Below are 21,676 nucleotides of genomic sequence, written 5' to 3'. Positions count from 1 at the left end.
GGGAGAATAAAGGGGGGGGGGAATTACACTTTTTTTCCCCCTTCTCCAAAATAGTGTCTATGTAAAATGCAAATCAAAGTTAAAAACATATGATTTAATTCAAGCTTTTTTGCTTGCTAATTCTAACTGCAGCTTAAATCTGATTAAAATCCACCCACTTTTGGACAGAAGCAACACATTTTGGAATGAAAAAATACACTCCATTCTTAAAGCTTTTTTGTGGTTTTTTTTTCCCCCCCCTAGTGGGTCATGCTCTTTATGGGTTTAATTTCTGAGTAATACATTAAGTATATTTAAAGGAAGAGGTTATGCTTTCAAGGCCATGAGGAAACGGGAAGAAAGGAAGACAGCTTTGGATGTCACTGTATCTGTGGCAGCAGTATTACCCATGCTAATAATTAAGCAAGATTCACAAACAAACAACATCTGAGGCAAAGCAACACAACTGAATCTGAAGCAACACAGTCTGAACCCGAGATAAACCTGTTCCTTCTCTAACACATCCACCTAAGCAACTGCCTCTTCACAGCCTACACACTCGCAAATGAGGTTTGTGTGACCCCCCAGTAAGACAGATCTGCTTTTTTCAAAGTATCTCTAGAGGTGGGAAAGGGAAAAAAGGAAACCACCAAGTATCTGTACAAATAATATCAGATATGTCCACCAAATTAAAAATCTCATTGCTTCCTGACTGCAGCCGTTCCATTAGCTCACCGCAACCTATGAGAAGAGCTTGAACCTTTTCAGTTGACTCCAAAGCAGTTCTAGAACATAATATAGCTTTATTATTACTGCAGGTTTGGTCACTATTAACAGACATCAATGACTGCTGCATCAGCATGGACTTGCAGCAACAGCACTAACAAGGGAACATAAATTACGTACTGAGCAGCAAAAAGGTTGGAGCTCAGGAATCAATGAGCAGACAGGGAAAAAAACATCAGGCACTGGGCATGAAATCTTGTAGAGGAAAGCATCATTCCCCTTTGTTTTCTTGCTGGTTTATGTGGCTTACAAAATTTCACCCCATCTTACTTTCAGGTTTTTGGGTTGTTTTTACCGGAATTACTTCTTGTGGTGTTGGGGTTGTCATGGCTCAGATTAGAGATGGTGTTGGAAAATCAGATACTGGTTTCCACTTGTGTAATAGGTCCTGTGTTAAAAGTGAGATAGTGAATGATTTTTCTCTGCAGTGAATTCAAAGCATCTCCCAGCTTCACTTCCACTACTAAGAGCCTTCATCACCGATATGACAGGAGTGAGAAGTTAACACGGGAAAGGGGAGATAGTCTCTCAGAACATGACATACCCATGGACAAAGGGTCACCACAGCACCTTAACCACAGAGATACACAGTGTTTCTGAAGCTCAGTGATTCAGAAATAGTAATCTGCATTATCAACCACTGCACATTATTCATTCTGTTATAGGGCTTTTTCCCATCTTGTCTAAACACCACTCTTTCACACACCACAGTGGTTTTCCTTCACTCCCTCCCCCAAATAGTTCCCAGGCCCTATTTTCACTTTTCCCTCTTCTGAGTAGTAAAATTATTTCACTCTTTTCCCCTCTACTTCTAACCTGGCTTCTTCTACGTCTCCTACAGGACAGCCTGTAGTTATATTGTTGATTAAATCTGGCACTCATTGGGTTGCTAAAAACTGCACACAGGTGAGTAGGAGTGGAAAGCAGAACAATGAGGTTTTCAGTAAGGTCAGCCTACAGAAAACATCAAAGCTAAGGAACAGGAGCAACCAGAAACGTGCCCAGGGAGGATGCGGGATGGTGCCAGGGAAGAAGGGGCAGGGGAAGGGAAGAAGGGGGAACAGGGAAACCCACACCTACAGCAAATTGAAGTGGCCATGTAAACCTAAATTCACATAGAGTAGGTGTCTGCTGTTTATCATCTTTTCTGTGTGCCAAGGAGAGGATACAAAATCACCAGATGTGCTGATGCTGCGCATGATCTGCGGGCAGGAGCAAGCGAGCTGTGCCCATGCTCAGAGCCAAACAGAGCCACGTGAGAAGCTGCAGTACATTAGCTCAGGTCTGGCCCTCCACTCCAAGACAGACAGAGAATTTGAAGGCAAAGAAAAATCACTGTTATCATCAGGAGAAAAACAATTATAGATACGAACGGGCTGAGATAGAAAATGATGGTGGGACAATGGCACAACAGGCAGGCAGAGCACTCAAAAGCAGGTCTGGCTTCCTCCTCTCCGCGCAGGAAAGTGGTGGGAAATCTAACAAGCGCTATTCCTCAGCTGGGCTTTTCAGGCTTCCAGCCTTGCATGCTCTGAACAATAAAAGCCTCAATCTGGAACACCTCCCAGGCTACCAAGGTGCTATTCAAGGCCTGTTTTCCCTGCAACCCTGAAAGGCTAGCACAGAACCATTTTGCTTTTTGTTCGCCCTTCACAATGCTACCGAAATAGCAGCTTTAGGTAATGCCTCTCCTGACACTCCCAGCTCCCCGAGCAGGAGCTGACCTCACACAAGCGATGCAACACTTTCACCCAGCAGTGTTTGCCAGGAGCCCAGTGGCAAGAGTTGACAAGAATCGGCCATTTCTCCCTTCCCAACAGCGCTGGCCAACACCATTCGAGCTTCCAGCGGTACAGACAGAAGCTAGAAAGCCACACTGTGCACTATTAGGCCACACCATGAGCAAGAACACGATCCTGAACGCAGTGACAGCACCAGCACACGGTGATCTTAGTAATTTTTAGTAACCAGCGTGGCAAAGGTAGATTGGCCCATGGTTAACCCACTCTTTTGGAACTCTGCAGCAAATAGGTTTCTCACCTTTCTTTATTACTCCAGATTCAGAGAAATAAACTAATGTGCTTCAAGTGCTGAACCGTGGGGAAAAAAAAGGGGAACTGAAGAAAGAGAAGGAACAGTTTTCTCAGAAGGCAGAGTTTTATAGCTTCCACTGGAGTTTGGTTACACTACCCTCAAAATAACAATCTGACAGATTTTCTAAAACTTAAATTCAACACATACAAGCAAGCAAAAAGATAAGCTATTCAAGAGCCAATGAGCTTTTTGGAAATCCATATCCTATGGAAGAGATATGGCTGAACAAAATAGTATCATAACTTTAAAGAAAACAAAAAAAGCACAACCAGCCAAATATCACTACATAAACAAGTGTAGCATCTGGTCTTGAAGGTGAAGTATATTTTGTGCAAATACAGCAAGTGATATTTTTTTGAACGTTCTGTGTTTTGCTACTAAGAGGAAAGAAAATAAATCCATCTGTGTCAGTGAAGGAACAAACACCACATAGATGTTACTCATATGTGAAAGTCATTCCTATTACCAGAGAAACTTTTGTGTTTCCTAACCCTGTGCCCAAATTCCCTGATTAAAAAGAAAGTAGTTTCTCCAAATGTACAAAAGCACTGCTACAGTGTGCAAAGCCTTCCCTGCACCATCCTCTTTTCACCAAGAGAAGAGCTTGCTGTACCCAGGAAAGTGTGGTTAAGAACAAGGAACTCATGGAATTGCTCAATAGATCAATTAGTGCACTGCATGGAGCAAGGCAAATGGGATCAGGATGTTTACAGGTGTTCTTTAGGTAGGCATTATTTGCATTGTGCTACTGAGGTAGGCATCTCTCTGCTAGAGATGCTACTAAAATGCAGACAAGAAACCAACCACAAGGGTTACTGAATAAGAAAAACAATTAACTGATTTCCTGACTAAGGAAGTATTTCCAATAAATTCAGCTCTGTAGTATATCAGCAAGTTAAACAGAAAAGAAGTATCAAGTAATTTTGGGGGGGCAAGCATGATGTGTATGAAGGAGAGTATGAAGACTGAAGTCTGTAAGGAAGACAAAAATTCCACTCACTCACCTTAAATAAAACGGATCTACCCCATCACATAAAGAAATGCAAAGGAAGGAGAGGCAACCAAAACTTCTTAGCTGCTCCAAATACAGAGCCAAGTTTTTACAATTTATTTCATGCTGTAATGACCCTGAGAAGCTTTCAGTGATCAGGCTTCAAAACGACTACGTTCCTGAACTGCATTTGCCAGTTCATGGGCCAGTCAATAAATGCCCTTGTGAGCAGTTTCTCTGGTCTTTACACAGGCAACGTGAGCCATACAGCAGCGAAACCAGCAGAAGTCAGTTCTCAACTGCTCAGTGGACTGGTCAATAGAGACCCCCAAGAAGTATTCTGTTTGAAGTTCACCCTTCTGCAGTGCAAACCCACAAGTTGGTTGATCGTGTGTGGAGCAGTGTCTCCATCCCTGCAGAACAGCCCAGTAATCTGGGTCACGGTGAGGGCTCTCCTGCTGCTTGTCTTGCCAAAGTCTCAAGACACAGCCAGCTTTCACCAGACTCTGCTTCCCACCTAACTTTTGCCTAACTGTACCCATGCACATAAATATTAATGGTGAAGTTTCTTCATGGGTTGGTGGTTGCATTTCTACAGGAGAAAAATTCACGTTTCAGTGAAGTAAAAGGCTGAAAGTGTTATCTTTATGACCTCTACATTAGAGTTCTCCTTCCCGAGCCATAATCACAGGAAATCTATATTAAAATACGAATTTCACAACCTTCTGGCTCCCCCCTCTCAGTAATAAACTCCATAAGCACTTATGCTGGTCCTGTGCTGAAATTCATTTTGGGTCACGCAGGTGACACTAAAAGCTATTCCCTTCCTGCACAAGGCAGAACTTTGGAAATGCACAACTGACCTTCCAGGTCACCACAAATACTCAATGCTATTTGTACAGAAAAATCAAAGTTGCATGCAAATCGAAGGGTGTAACTTCCATATTTGTTTCAGGTGCCCCAGAGGTTTATAGAACCCCTGTACCCACCCATGCCACCAGCTCCCACAGCCCTTGTCAGCAGCATCAGCATAACAACTCCTTCTATACCTGCACAACGAATAGGGTCAGTGCTTTTTCCCTCCTCCCCCAGGGTTATAATTTTTTTCTCCACACCAGTTCCCTGACCTGACTTCCTGCACAACCACATGAACAGCACAACTGGGACCAGGAAGCAAGGTGAGAATGCCTCCAGGACTGATGGGATACCAGGAATGAGCAGCCAGCGACATCCTGCCTAAAACCCATATAGAAGAAATTACATTACTGATCAACATACTTCCACCCATCTCCACTGCCTTTCATCGTGTATATTCTCCCTTCTGAAATAACTGCAGTCTTCCACCAAGAATCACAGAATCATAGAATTGTAGGGGTTGGAAGGGACCTTGAGAGATCATCAGGTCCAACCCCCCTGCCAAAGCAGCTCCCTAGGACATATCACTCAGATAGGCGACCAGACGGGGCTGGAATCTCTCCAGAGATGGAGACTCCACACCCCCTGGGCAGCCTGTCCCAGGGCTCCCTCACCCTCACTGGGGAAAAGTTCTTCCTCATGTTGGTGTGGAACTCCCTGTGCTCCAACTTGCAGCCATTGCCCCTTGTCCTGTCCCCACAGACCACTGAAAAGGGGCTGGCTGATTCCCCCTGCATCCTCTGCTTCAGATAATTATAAACTTTAATTAAGTCCCCCCTTAGTCTTCTCTTCTCCAGGCTGAACAGTCCCAACTTACTCAGCCTTTCCTCACAGGGGAGATGCTCCAGGCCCTTCATCATCTTTGTAGCCTCCTCTGGACTCTCTCCAGGAGATCCCTGTCCTTTTTATCCCAGGGAGCCCAGAACTGGACACAACACTCCAGGTGGGACCTGACCAGGGCAGAGTAGAGGGGGAGGATCCCCTCCTTTGACCTGCTGGCCACACTCCTCCTGATGCATCCCAGGATCCCATTGGCTCTCTCAGCCCCCAGGGCACACTGCTGGCTCATGGCCACCCTGTCATCAACCAGGACCCCCAGGTCCTTCTCCACTGAGCTCTTCTCCAGCAGGTCACCCCCAGCCTGTACTGATACAAGCAGTTGTTCCTTCCCAGGTGCCAGACTCTCCACTTGCTTTTGTTGAACTTCATCTGGTTTCTCCCTGCCCAGCTCTCCAGCCTGGCCAGGTCTCTCTGGATGGCAGTGCAGTGTTCCCCACACTGTCAGCCTAAACCAGAACATGCAATGTTTTACTGTTCAGGACTGGTTTGTTTCTTATCTTTTTTTTTTTTCCCAAGTAGCAGTGAATTTAGTTTTATTCTTTAAAATGTGACAACATGTAAGGTCACACTTAATTCTGCAGTACTTTTAAATGAAGGAAAAAATAAACCCACTCAAAAAACTTTGCATTTGCAAAACACATTCCACTCAGATGTTTAATCTATTCTCCTTTGGTCATGCTAGATGACAAGTGCACCTAAGGGCTCCCCTTGGTACCATTAATTTATTTTCCTCAGATTTCTAGAAAACCAATTCAAAAAAATTAGTGCACATCCAATCTGGGCACATTATCCATCTGAGGGATCGGAAACAAGATGTCCATCTCAGCACATCACTAATGTCCACTATAATTTAGACATTCTTCAAATTGCATTTGTATGTAGGAGGATAATAGCCCTTACATTAAAAAAGCCCTTCATTAAGTGGCTCCCCGTCACACAACCTATTACGGGCTCTCATGCCCTGGCCATGCACAGCCTCAGAATAATGCTGCTTTTAACACAGAAAACAAGCAGGGTAAATAAACTATCTTCTCTATCTATGGGTAAAAACATCAGTAAATGCATTATTAATATGGATAAAACCACCCCTTCACACATCCCCGGTGATATAAGAAAGTATTATTATTTGAGTCTTCTGCAAAACAAAGTTATCCACCCATAATGAATAGCCCCCTAAAATAACTGGAAAAAATCCATAACCAAAATTAGATTTCATCTTAATAGCATTCCCTAATTTGTATCTTGCATAGAATAATGTATTAAAAAAATAAATCATCAGCCTGAAAACATCAGGTACATCCTAAAGTGTTTGCTTCAACTTGTAAATGATGTTTTTCTTCAGAGGTTCAAAGATCAACAGGTAAATACTTTTACTTCATTTGTGTCCCTGTGTCTACACAAATATAACATCTGGCCACCAACCTCACCTCATACAACATGCAAATCCATGGCGGTGGAACCATTTCTACAAGAGAATCGGCTCAATAGTACTGTGTCCAGAGCTGGGGCCCCCAATACAAGAAGGATGTTGGAGAGGGGTCAGAGGAGCCACAAGGATGATCAGAGGGCTGGAGCACCTGCCCTACAAAGAGAGGCTGGGGGAGCTGGGCTGGTTCAGCCTGGAGAAGAGAAGGCTGTGGGGGGACCTCATTGCAGCCTTCCAGTACCTGAAGGGAGCTTATAGGCAGGAGGGGATTCAACTTTTTAAAAGAGCAGATACTGGCAGGACAAGGGGGAATGGACTAAAGCTAAAGGAGGGAAGGTTTAGATTAGATATTAGGGGGAAGTTTTTTACAGAAAGAGTGGTGAGGGGCTGGAACAGGCTGCCCAGAGAGGGGGTGGATGCCCCGTCCCTGGAGGTGTTCAAGGCCAGGTTGGATGGGGCCCTGGGCAACCTTGTGTACATCCAGGCCTGAGGTTGGTGTCCCTGCCTGTGGCAGGGAGGTTGGAGCTCTGTGATCCTTGGGGTCCCTTCCAACCCAGACCATTCTATGATTCTATGAATAGTCTTGGACCATTCAACATAGTAGGATGTCAGGAGACAGGTGCATATTTCATTTTAAAAGTATCTTAAAAGCCTGAATGGGTTGGAGAAGGTGACTACGAATCAGTTTTCTTCACTTTCTGCCACAGTACAGGAGGCCAACACGTGTCAAACAGAAATCATGTGCGAGTTCAAAACAACTGAGAAGAGCCACATCTCCCCGTGATCCGTAGCACTGCTGGCGCTCTGACAGGGCACAGCAGTTACCAGGACATGGCAGATACCAGAAGTTCTCAAGGAGCCCACAGAAAGACGCTTCTTTCATCACAAAGCTGATGGGAAAACATGAACTCAGTTCAGAACACCGCAAATAAAGACCGTTTCTAGAAACGGCAAAGAGCTGGAAACTGGGAGAGCGTTCAGGGCACGATCACCACCCATTTGTCCTACCTCTGCGCTCTTCCCCAGGCAGCTGCTAATGGCTCCTCTCAAAACCAGCAGACCTTTAGCTTGATCTAGCACAGTCGCTTTTATATGCTCTTAGAAATCTAATGTTGGTCATTAGGTGTTTTCCAAGGTTATAATAAGTAATCCAAAGGTTTTGTCATGCAGGCTGCAGTTCAAACAATTTACAAGTTAGTATTTAAAGCTGTACATAAGCACCTGCTCTAAGTGTTCATTTTATTTCAAAATTAATCATTATGCACTACCATTTATTTTTCCCATAACAGAAGATAAGTGGCTTTTGCCTTTGCTCATAATTTGAGAAATACAATGTAGGTCAGTATAAAAAAATTCTGAAGTTGCATTAATTACTCAGAGATAATTACACTTGCCTTACCACCAGTGTTTACTAGTGCTATACCAGCAAAATGCTTTCCATTAAGCCACATTTTCACACTTTCACAGCACTCTGAAGCATGCACCATTAGGTCTGAAATCTCCCAAGATTTATCCCTCTCCAAAGCACAGCACTGACTTAACTCCCTCCCTTGAATCAAAAGCAAAACACCAACTCGGTTGACAAAGTTTTCCCTTTTCCTACTTTTAAGTGTCCTTTTTCTTTTGGAAAAAAAAATTTAGCAAGACTTTCTGAAGCTACTGAAGACTTAAAATTGACATTTGAAGACTGAGTATAATCCTTTATGACTACAAAGTTTCTGGGTGAATCTGGTAAAGTTAGAGCCCTGAAAGCCACATACTCAGCACAAAGGAATTATCTGTTTAACATACTGGTAAAACAATGCTCTGAGACAAAGCTGCAATGGAATACCTATTCCCCTTACTAAAGCCAAGGCCAGGATGTTGTATTGGATTCCTGACAGACACAAGAGACAGGCTCCAAACACTACAAAGGGTGTCCATGGGGAGGACATGCACTACACATGCGCAAGGAGCTTTGCACCTAGTGAAGGATTATAGAGCCTCGAAGAAGAGATGAAGTGAAAACAGTCCCTACCCTTGCACTTCAGTTTCTGTGCTGCTCAGCTTTTGTGGATACCCCTCCTCGCATTCTCTGAGCAGGAAAACATGGACTGCCTGGTCCCTGGGAGATCCCTGGCTTCTACAGGGAAAAAGGTTAGAAACCCCAGCATTTTTCAAAGTGAAATTTTACCTATACCTTCATTATCACATCTTACTCTACTTGGGTAACTTCATGGGTAATGGACTGTTTTCTAACCTACAGTTTCAGCAGTAATCAGGCAGGGTCAGCGATGTTAAACTGCCTGGCAGATGACTGCTCAGTTCCTTCTCTGCTGCTTCTTTCTGAGGCTTTTGCTCCTCCACTTCCTGCAGACCCACCAGAGGAATTTCAGCACTCATTTTAGATCTGTGTTGCATTCTTAGACTTCATTTAGAATTGTGCTATTTCAAACACAAAAGAGATGAAGTATTTAGATATAGCACAGATGTTCAGAACCTGAAGGCTGTGAGCGTCTTAAGGGCAGCTCGTGACACAAGACTACTCCACTTTTAGTTTGGATCTCAGTTAATAAACATCAAACTTTTAAACAGTGGTCCAAGAAGTCTAGACTTTTAACCAGAGGAAGAAAAAAAACAATAATAATAGGTTCTTCTGCATCTGTTTTGGACTATCTCTGTAACATTCCTTTTTTTCTGCTAGATTTTATTCAACAGCCACAGTTTCACATATAGATGTGAAAGAAAAAACAACTTCTTCCAGACAAGTCCACATGCTGCATTCAGATGAAAAGGGTCTGTAGCAGAACTGAACAGAAATCGGGTGCAAAGTCAGAGAGCACCACGTCATTTAACTCTGAAAACTGCCTAAGGATGGATGACAGGTATGTTATTTGGGAGAAGCAAGAAGCAGCTATCTTGTCATTTAGATTCATTCAAAACACAATTACTCAAACTGCTGTTCTTCCTATACAAGGTATGCCTGAAATCTGAGAATACCAAATTTTTTACTAAATGGTGCTTCCATCACAATTAAAATGCTTGCAATCGTTTTGACAAACCATGGAGACTCCAAAGAAAGCAAACTGAAGAGTGATTTTGGCTTTCTTAGGGGACACATTATTTTGAATTTGTTAATACAAGAATATCACAAAAGCCAAGGCTTCAATTTCCATATGTAAACTGGAAGGACCAAGCAGTCTATTAAATAAAATCTGGATCTTGCTTAATTAACCTATTTTGCAAGATACAGGGGGCACAGTAACAGCTGCTCCTATCAATGACACCAAAGCAGAGAGAACCCAACTAGTTAGCAGTTAAGAAGTAAAATTACATACACTAATCACCATTAATAATGCACAACAATGTATAAAAAGCAAGGGAAGGAATGGTGCAAAGGTTAGGTTACTACTGTGTGGCAACATTTCCCACTCCTTCTCCACACATACCTTGCTTGACAAAACCTTTTAGATACAAATAAAATAGCCATGACCTTTTATCCTCCTCTGCATGATTAATTACTTAATGTACTATTAATTGGAAAATGTAGCTGAATTTCAAATGCTTTCATTTTCTCAGCATATCATGCTGTCTGGGAAGCGCCGATTAAGCTGTTAATCAAAGGTGAGCAGGCAAGGTCATGTAGGCTGTACCTCTTCAGTTATTCATTACCTGTCCTAAATAGTAATTAACAACAGCAATATTTCCATAAATCAAAGCTTTTCTGATTATCTTCAGATGATGAGCAGTGGGGGGAGGGAAGGAATCTGTGTGTAGGTTTTTGCATGTATCCTGTTTTTCATATTTTGTTCTAATGCCTACCTGAATAATTCAATCAATACATTTGCTGTCATTTAAGACACAGAAATTCACTGCAAGTCAAGAGGAATTCCACATCGAATAAAGAAGAGGTCATGGCTTTCTTTCTTCCTTCCCTGTGCCCTTCAACTTCAAAGGTGGACTTGACCTACGACGGTTTCTCAGTTACCAATATTGTATTTATTACTTTTTGTTTCTCTAATTTCAAGGGAAGGTCACAGAGCATGACCTTGAGGCCACATCCAGCCAGGCTCTGAGTTTCTTAATAAACAGACATATCCCTTCAGTATCCACGGGGTCTCTCACCTTGAGGCATCTCAGGTGGCAGATAGTGAGGCTCTTGAGCACTGACGTGCACCCAGTCGAAGTCATCGTACAAGTCTTGGTGGTAATCACAGGGTCCAGGACCATCATCGAACGTACATCCCCCTAGAGAAGAAACTTGTTATTAGTTTCTTTAAAAGCAGAGCTCTTACAAGAGGCAAGCAGCCACACCACAGCCACAGAGCCCATGTAGCCTGTGGCACAGTTCACAGGCTTCCCCATGCAAGGCTAAAGCCCGCAAGCAGCTCATGCATCAGCTTTCCACTCTTTTTTATAACATCTCTGCTTCATACAACCAATTTCCCCCACGGGCACCTTGCCTCTGAGCAGGAGATCACAGCCTGAGACACCCAGCCCAAGTGAAACCAGTCCCAGTGTCCACATGACCAAAAGCAACACACTATCTAAACCCAGGGGGATGCAGAAAATAACAGACTGGCCCCAAAAACTAAGGGTGTAAGTCAACATCTCCATTGCATTGAAAGCATAAGTAGTCCAGATGCTGACAACGAGGATCAATACTGGGCCCACAACAAAAAGTCTCAGACAAAGTAATTAAAATTGCGTAGAAATGAAATGATTGCTGTGGAATGAATTGGATACTCCTGCTTCATTAAATCAGTCCCACATAACAGAGCACAAATTAAAGGCGCTTTTTAGAGGCTGCACAAATAATGCCCATAGCAGGGGGTTGGAGCTTGATGATCTTTAATGTCCCTTCCAGCCCGAACCATCCTATGCTTCTATGATATGAAAACCTTACAGTGGAAGTTGTGAAAAGTGAGAGGGAGAAAGGGAAGGAATGTAAAACATGTGAAATGTGGGGAAGGAAAAAAGAAAGGAAAAGAAAAAAAAAGACAAAAACCCTAAACCAGCCCGTAACTCCTGTGTAACACAGTAATGCCTGCCCTGTGTCCTTCGGAAAGTTTTTTATGAAATTCTTCACACAAGGCCATGATGTAGGCTGGGAAAAAGAGAGAAGTAAACACGATGATCACAGAAAGAGATCAAGGTTTGCAAAAGAAGAAACCAATGAATCAAAAGAGCCTGGTAGAAGAAAAAAGTAGGGCATAAACACAAGAGAATACAGGTGCCACACACACAACACTGCAGCATCTGTCATCTCCATTCATGGCACACAGTCCTACAGTTTGCTCCTCCTGCTCAAAAATAAAAGGCAAGACCAGGAGAGAGAGAAGACACGTTTCATTCATCATTATTTAGGCAGTATATTTTAATCCAGAAAAGAAGTTGGATGAGAACTCAAGAATTAGAGTAAGCAATTCATGGGAGTCAGGAGAGAGACTTCTTGCATCCTCTTCGCCCTGTCATCAGTAGTTAGGGCATATCAATCCAGGCACATCAATCCAATTAACAAATGTCTTTACAAAAAAAATTTCTCCTGTTAAAACAACATTTCTAGCCTAACAGGACCAGTTGTGTTTACTTCAGTTTCTGACTTTTTCAATTTAAAATATGGGAAAAGTAGTGCAAGTCCCAAAACCAAAACCAATAAAGCTTTATTATGGTAGATTCCAGTGTCACTGTAAGATGAGTCACTGACACTGCCATGAATGCCCCCCCTATGCCTGCCAGGCTCTCCCCAGCCCATGTGACACCTCAGAGAACAAGCTTGTGGGTGAGGAAGCAGAGATTGAGGACCATGAAGAACTAGAGTCTGTGCTCATTTCTGTCTTCTGGACAAGACATACATGGCCTGGCACTAGAACAGACCAGACAATAAGGAAAGGAGGAATGGGCATGTATCTCATCAAATTAAAGATAAAAATATTCTTTACTTGCCCAGAATGGAGTATTCCAACATCACATCACGGGCAGAGTCTGTAAAAACAGCACTCCTATTTGGGGAAGTCCCTTGTACTAAATTCCATCAGCAAATCTAGACTGTGCCCCAAACTGAGATTATGCTTCACCTTCAATCAGAGACAACCCAGACAATTCCCACAGTTCTGCAGAAGTATCTGTCACTTTGAATAAATGACAGAAACCACCTTTAGCTAATTCTACTTTGTCAAAAACATTGAGAAATACTCATTCCCAGGTACTTCCAGACCCACCTGGCAGGCAAGGACACCACCAGGAGAGAAAAAAAACTCTACACTACACTGTAGCAAGATTTCTGCTAAATCCTTGTACCATAAAACCTTAGAACGTCATATTCAGCTCCACCTTAGCAAAACCTTCTCAGATGCGATCCCGTGACAACGTAAGCACAGCAACAGAGCAGCCCCAACATTCTGTACTCTTTGCTGAGTTGGTTACTGCATCAGTGTCACTGTCAAAGGCTGCAAGGAACAAGAAGAAAAATATCTGTGTGTCAAAGAGACATTTATGCCATGAAAAGTCCCAACTCCTATGCCCTGTTACCACCTAGAGACTTTTCCAATTAACATCTATCATGATAAAGCCAGAAAGGCTGAGAATATAAATCTCAGTGTTTGATTTAACTTACAATACACTACACTATGATCACTCTACAGCAAAAATGTACATTTCCTTTGACATTTAATTGATAAATGAATAGCAGTTTCCCTTAAAGGGAAGTTATCACTGTCTGCTGTCCCAGCACCCAAATGACATATGGCTGTGAAGCACACGCCTGCAGGGCGCCCATTACCCTTTTTAATGGTTTAAGTGCCCTCAGTATATAAATTTAAACTACCAATGAATCTTGTAGACTCATTTGGAAGATGAATGTCCTTAATTGCTCGTCTTTGTGCCCACTATTAATTCCAGTTATCAGGGTTCTGATTGGCAATAACAACGCGCCGGTTGATACACAGCACATCACGCCTGTTAATACACCCACACCCACCCCCCCTGGGCACAGCACACCACGCCTGCACCCTCACAACAAGCAAGAGCCCGTTTATCCCACCCACAGGAACAAAGTTTATCAGGACAGATTATCTACCCACTACAAAATCCACCCTGAAACAACTGCCTCAGTCAATGGCTTCCTCTCCTGGAGCACACCAGCCCCTCTTACCAACACACCCTGACCTTCTCAAGGCAAGTACAGTAGAAGCCAGTGCTGCAGAGATTCAGCCCCTATAACACCATGTGACAACTTCATCATTTTAAATCCCCTACGGACTACTCCTCATGACCTAAAACAGGAGAAAATTTGCCTCTCTCCTGTTCTAACAGCCAACTGCATGAGTGCTATTTTGGTAACTCTGGGGTACTAAAGAGGCTTAGAGACCAAGAGAAGCATGTGTCAGTAACTCCCACTGATAAATGGATGGCCACTACAACTTTACAGTGGCCTCCCAGCTCGTTAGCTCAGGGAAGAAAGGAAATCTCGATTCATATTTTCAACTAATCATCTTTAACAACTCCAGTGTTCTCACGACACTTCTAGAGATCAGGTCACACTATTTAGAATAGAAACAGTTAGCTACACACCAATCCCACATTAAAGATACCCATAACATCTACTATGAATGGCATTATAGGGATGCTATACTGGAGATCTACTGACTATTAGATATTAGGGGGAAGTTTTTTACAGAAAGAGTGGTGAGGGGCTGGAACAGGCTGCCCAGAGAGGTGGTGGATTCCCCGTCCCTGGAGGTGTTCAAGGCCAGGTTGGATGGGGCCCTGGGCAGCCTTGTGTAGCTCCAGGCCTGGAGGTTGGTGTCCCTGCCTGTAGCAGGGGGGTTGGAGCTCTATGATCCTTGGGGTCCCTTCCAACCCAGACCATTCTATGATTCTATGAGTTTCATAATCAGGTGTAGTAGAAGGCAAGAGCTGATACTCACTTATCTACATCTAACAAAGAATAGAAAGAATAGAAATATATTCTAACAAAAAATATATTTCTTTATGTCACACTACCCATAGAACTAAAAATAAAGAAAAAAAAACAGTATAACAAACTATACACAACAGAAGGGATGAAGCACTTTTTAAGAAGTCTCCTCTCATAAAAATGTCCGTCCACCAGAACCCTAGAGCACATTCTCACCAAAATCTGGCACTAAGTTTCAGAAACTAATAAAAACAATGAGAAAACTGCATCTTCTGGGTTTGGGGCCAGGGTAGAGAGAAAGGAAGCTGGAGTACCCGAGTAGGTTTTTGAAACAAACTGATTTCAGAAGTGTTCTTCATTACCCAATTCTGTAACCTATCAGCATCACAAAGGATCATTCTTTTTCAGCCATGGATGGCATGTATAGAACAGCTGAAAGAAAAGAACTTCACAACTTACTGCCAAGACCTGTTCTCACACGTGACTGCTTCTGGTGCTGGGCAAAATACACTAGTAATGTCTTAAATTTTATGCCTCTCAACCTTAAGGAGCTGGTTATAAACCCAGAAATTCATCCACTAAGAACAAGCAGGTCACAAATACGGGGAGGGGGGGGAACTAATGCAAGAGTTGTGCTACAGGTACACAACAAACTTGGGTCATCATAACTTTTCCCTTCCACATAGCACTCAGTTCCTCCGGGGATTATACAGACAAAGGTGTCATGCCAGGAAACTAGTGCTCTTTTCTCATCCAGCTCAAATGACTGGTTGGAACAATCCCTTCCTTTAATTCAACAGCATGCTTTTATTTTTCTCCACCACCTGCTGTAAAAGCATAATGACTAGCTTTAAATCTATCAAACTAGATGGCTCCATGGTTAAGAACCAAGTGCAAAATTATGTTTATCTGGGATGTCAGGTAAAAGTCCTGTGAAAATGTAATTTTTCTCCTCACACTGATTGGTGAATTCAAAGCTTGAAGAGTATAAAGGTGCCATAGCAGGTCTTTTGTCAGTCATATATCCAGGAACAGGTTCTGCTTTTTAAAATCGCCCACCTACCACATTAATTTCCCTATTGCTACCACAGCATGCCTCCAAGCACAGGATGTTTGCATCTTCTAAAGGAACTACTTTATTTCTGTTACGAGCATTTTAAAAACACATTGATTGCAAATCATTCAGACACCTATTAAGAATATACTATGAATTGCTGTTAATGCAGTTGGAGAATAAATTTTAATGACTTAACGTTAAAATGCTTATGTTGAGTATTACCTACTGAAATGTAACTCTGAAATAACCTTAATTAACCTATGACATCTAAAAAATCAGGTAAGAGGCACTGTTTAATTTTTAAATAAAAGAAACCCCACGCACATGGAAACTGCAGCACTTGAGGAAAAGGACACATTTTCCTTCACTAGAGGAAGAAGTCATACTAAATACTGAGAATTATTTATCTTCTTTGTAGTGGTATCTTAGTTTGTAGTACCAGAATTCATTATGCAAAACACAACTGTTTACAGTTAAGAGCAATGAAAGTCAAGTAAACTCAATTACCAACAAATGCCTTTTCAAAATTTTCTAGCCTTGTTCCCACTATCAGGAGGTTTTAATCATTCTCTCAGGTTATTTACTGGAACATGGAACTCCAAGTCTCATCCAAAAGCGCCAATGGAGTGTAAACACCAACAGCTTAATAGGAAACACAGCCAATTATTCCTAAGTTAGCGTTATTTTATTTTCATGGTAGGGCTTTTGTTGGTGCTGTCAGAACAGTCAAAGAATCTAAATATCACTCTAAATGTAAACGTTTCAGAAAAGGGGATAAAACCACTCCTAAATCACTACGTGCTTTAAATCACTGTGACATTAAAAAAACAATCCTTAAGCAGTATTTAAAAAAAAAAATGCTGCTAAACAGATCATAATCAAGTCTGATCTGTGTACATTTGGTTTTCGTCTTGTATCTGTCTTTCAGATTTATTAATAAAACATAAGAGCTTCTTATAGAAAAGAAAGATGGGAACTTGAAAATGTTTAGGTACAAGTGACCAAGAATGCAGGAAGCCTCATGTAGACATCTTTTCCTGTAACCTCCAGGGAAAGATCCTAACCCTGAATTTTGGGAGAGCATGGAGATTCATAACTAGTTGTGGTCTACCTGGCCATGCCATTTATTAGATTTTTTTTCTATAAAATTAGCTTCCTTCCCTCTTTACCAGGCCTGGAAAAGGCTTCTTCAACACCGATTTCAAAAAAGCTTTATATTGACAGTCAACAGGCAACAGCAAACAGGATGGAAAAAGGAAAGAGATGAAATGAAGGGGAAGGGGGGAAGATCAGTCTCTATTACACTACCCGACCTTTGGTTTCCAAACCAAGCAAAACCTAATCTAAACAGAAGTGTCTTTACATTTCCCCCTGTTCTCCCAGGAGAGGGAGGTTTCCTGTTCTTTACTGGAGAGAAAACAACAGGTAGCTCTCAAGAAGCACGGTTGCTTAATATCTTTTTCATGTTGCCCTCATGGGCAAGGCAGAGAGCAAACAGCCCTCCATATGCAGATCCCTTTATTATAAACTGAAGCTACTGAGACAATTTCCATTTCAGCTGACAAGATATTGCTGAAACCATGAAGAGATTCAACAGGTTCATGGAATTCTGAACAGATCTTCATTAACACGCAAGTGTCAACAGCCACAAAACACTAAAGCTGTTTCATATTTCAACTGATAGACTGCAAGCTTTGGTATTCCTCTGGTGCACTGAGCAGACTTCTGACCAATTGCACTGGTGACAAGGAGTTTATAGCATTTGAATACAAATAACTGGGGATGGGGGGGTAGGGGGGGAGGGATGTGGAATCATGTAGCTGAGATTAATAAATATTTTCATGACTATACCAATAGTAACTACAAGACCAGCAAGCAAATTCTGTGACTCCAAGGACATAATGGTGAGCTCCAAAATGAAATTAATCACTTAATCACTTTGATTATTTATGGATATATGGCCTTACCATAGTGCTTCTGAGAACAACACCTTTTTCCAAGACAGTTAGTGCTTATTTATAGAAAATCTTATGTAGATATCACAGTCTCTGGCATTTCTCCTAAATGTTCTCACAATATGCTGTTAAAAGTTAATGGATAAGAATGCGATTAAACTCAGTAGGAGTGCTGAATGAAGACAGCCCTACAACCATTACATTAAATCACAAAGTCTTCTATAGATTCAGAGTGCTGGGTTATTTTGAAACCTACTCTCAAAAAATAAAAAGGAAAAAAAGAAAAAAAAAAGAAAAAAGCTGAAACAAGGAATTAGAAGTAAAAAGTTTATAGCTAAACTTTTCTCTATTAATCCCTCCAGCAATTCAACCATAAAAGCAGACACTAACTACACTAGCCACCCGATCACAACTTCCACAATTTAACCATAAAACAAGGTGATGGGAAAAACCAGGGTATTTCAAGTTTGCTCAAAAAATAAATTTCCTTTGCTATCAAGTATCAAAATTTTGTTCAAGAGATGAAAGCAGGAGGTTTCCAGTTAGACAGCAGGAATAACCATTCAAAAATAAAAAGGGGTCGCATTTCAATACTGCAAACCATCACAAGTTACCACAGCATCAGTGCAGAAGCCAGACAAGCAAATGAGGAAATGAGGGAAGAGTAAATTATGCAGATTAAACTGTGAAAGGGACTCAAAGAACAGGGGAGCGAAGAGCTCAAAAGGAATCTGGCCAACAGGAAAGCTCAGGACTTCCTAGGGGGAGGTGAGCCTAAGACCATGCATAAATTTTTAAAGGGTCATGTAAAAAGGAAGATCAAATTAAAGGCAAGGAAATGGAAAAAGCTCTGATGTTGAAAATGACAAAAGCTGTTAGAAAAGGTCGTTTGTGAAGCCACAGAAGGAGATAAGTCTAAGAAGGTGGAAAGATGATTGAAGAGTTGGGTCATGGTATAAATCAAGAGTCACAGGAAGATGACAAGAACTGCTCTGAAGGGATCTTGCAAGAAAGAAGATCAAGGTACGTGAAGAATTAAGCTAGTGGTGAATCACAGAACCCAGGCACGTGGATGAGAGGCAACATGCAATATGGAGATCAAAAATGTATCTTCACAGAAGCACTTAGAAACTACGAGCCAAATCTTTTTCTATCAGACATGCAGTTACTGCTCCAGTTTCACATTTTATAGTAAGAAAATAGTCATAAGCATTTTAGTATTTGGCATATCTTTCCATGCAATCCAGCAGAATTATCACAAAAGGAAGGCTAGGAAGAAGAATGATGTAAATCTATTTTCAAAACACAGTGAATGTTTCTTTACCCATAGGAAACAGTCATGCTCCCCAATTTAGAGAAAGATCTGCTCAGACACAGACCAACATCTAACAGATTTCAGATGTACTGGCCCCCAATCTACAGAATCAGAGAGAATAGCTGAATTTGGAAAGGACCTCTCGAGATTATCTGATCCAACCCTGCTGCTGAAGCAGAGCCACCTACAGATGGTTTCCCAAGACCACGTCCATACAGTTTAGTATGAGGGATGGAGATTCCACAACCTCCCCAGGCAACCTGTGCCAGAGCCGAGGCAGTCACAGGTTTGGGTTTGGGGTTTGTTGCACGGGAGAGAGTGTGAAAAGCCTCACTGATTTCTAGGCAGATAGTATTTGCTGCTATCCTTCATGTGCCTAGAAATGGTTTCAAGGAAGAGCTGTTTCTCCATCTCCCTGGGATCTGAGGTTAGACTATGCAGCACGTCCTTCCCTGGGTTCTCCTCCTGTCCAAATCTCCTATTAAAATACTGTCTCACCTTAAACTTTTGTCACGAATACTTCATATTTTTCCTGGTATCCAAATGAAGCTCTGCACATCCTTACAAATTTTAACACCTGATATTCAAATCAGAAAGCTAAGTAAAACATTGCCTTCTGCAATATCATGTTTAAACATGGGACTATAAAGCATCAGAGAATATCTGAGATAAAAACTAGAATGATATAAAAACTTCTCATTTTAAACAAGTGGAGAGAAGCAAACATACGTAAATAGAGAGCTCTCTTTCTGATGTGTCTTTTACCTTTCCTCTTTAGCCTTGCAAATCTAAGTCTTCCATGAAAGGTGCCCTATGGAATCAAAGGAACGTCAAATGGATGATTCATTTCACATGCTACTTTGTGTTAGTTGTTACTTCATTCTTCAGCAAAGTTAAGATTTATCAAGATAATTCACAGACTAATAGGAAAATATTTTAGGTAGATTTAATTAGGAAAGTTTAAATCTGTCAGCAAAGCTATTTAACACTGTTAGAGCACACGTACAGAAAAAGATGACGTTAACAACCCACTTTCTTCCCCTTCCTTGGGTAAATCACTGCTATTTAACTGATTTAACATGGAAATTGTGCATGTAGACATATGAGTATCTTCTCTCTCAAAAAAGACCTCTGAACAAACACAAGTCATCACATCATTTTGGAAAACACTTATAATATGACATCAAACTTAGCTTTACTTATGCACTACAAAATACCCTCTCCAGACAAATTGCAATAGGCATGTAAAGCTCTAGCAAGAAATCACTGTTTTAGGGTAGAAACATTTACAGTCAGAATTGTATTTCTACTACAATTTAACAGAGAAAATGTTATTTTGTGACTCCCCAGGGAACTGAACTCAAGGACTCCAAACTTACATTTTTATCTGCAAATCTGCACTTTAATTTCAATAGACCTAACTATTACAAGAATACTTAGCTGTAGTATATGTTTTGGATTCAAGTTGTATTTAATCCCTCCACTTGGTAAATGGAGAAATACTCTCACTGGGGTGGCTTTGTGAACTAACCTGAAGGTTAGACGCGTTCTACTTTAGATTCTGCAGTGAAGTTGTAGCGTTTTGGAGCCAATCTGTCCATGTCCTGTAGGCATACTGCCCCAAGCACAGTAAGGGGAACAGAGAAACATGATTCGTACAACCTTACAATTTCAGTGAAAATCTATCCCTTCATCTTTTGTTAGGTAGTAAAAAAAGTCAAGTACAAGAAAAACTGTGTCTGGAAGCTGCTGTGGTAGGCGCTGACAGGGCACCAATAACAGTCTCTCAGCAGATATTTACCACTCAGCCTTAAGATTTCAAGTCTGAACTAGATATTTTCATGAAAACATCAGCTTGACACTAAACAGCATTTAAAAGGCAATTTAAAGAGTTCTAAGTTATAAGGAAAGAAATTTATGAAAGAATATCAAACGTGTCTGTGCAACATTATAAGCCGCATCCAGACATTATATGTGGTTCTGGTTTTCCATCTCCTAGGGGTTATAGCAGAAATTGAAAAGACTTAGAGAACATCCAATAAAGATGATCACAGGATGCTTGAAGTATTAGGTATAACTTCAAAGGCTTGGAATTTTCAGCCAGAGGTGACACAGGAAATAGGACAGGTGCACCCTTAGTGACATGAAGAGAATAGAGATCAAGTGTCTGAAGACTTTACAGGGATACAGCTACGGGGTGGCAGGTTCAAATTAAAACCCCACAGTGTTATGCTGTGGGACTCCTTGCCACAGGATGCTACGAAACTTCAGGGGAAGAGAGGAGGGACAGAATCACTGGGATCAGCTGAGCTACACTAACTGAGCACCACATTTGGGTTGAGAAGACCACATGCCATTAAGGCAGAATTTTAGGGAAGCATACCTACAGACTGGCCAGTGACTAGGAGAAAGTATAAAATC

General features: G+C 41.7%; 1 protein-coding gene across 2 annotated transcripts in view; it reads right to left on the bottom strand.

Annotated features, from left to right (window-relative positions):
• PTPRK (protein tyrosine phosphatase receptor type K) overlaps window positions 1–21,676 on the bottom strand; it is a gene marked incomplete at its 5' end in the record, with an annotated part of 400,356 nt that overhangs the window by 300,900 nt on the left and 77,780 nt on the right. For both annotated transcript variants that reach the window (XM_084262490.1, XM_084262491.1), the window contains one exon: window positions 11,136–11,258. In XM_084262490.1, coding sequence (XP_084118616.1) covers window positions 11,136–11,258 — 123 coding nt within the window. The remainder of the gene's footprint in view (window positions 1–11,135; window positions 11,259–21,676) is intronic.

This window comes from Gallinula chloropus, assembly GCF_964237585.1.
Source record: "Gallinula chloropus genome assembly, chromosome: 3".
In the NCBI taxonomy this organism is placed as follows: domain Eukaryota; kingdom Metazoa; phylum Chordata; class Aves; order Gruiformes; family Rallidae; genus Gallinula; species Gallinula chloropus.
Note: the sequence above shows the minus strand (reverse complement) of the source record. Positions and strands in the feature narration are given on the sequence as shown.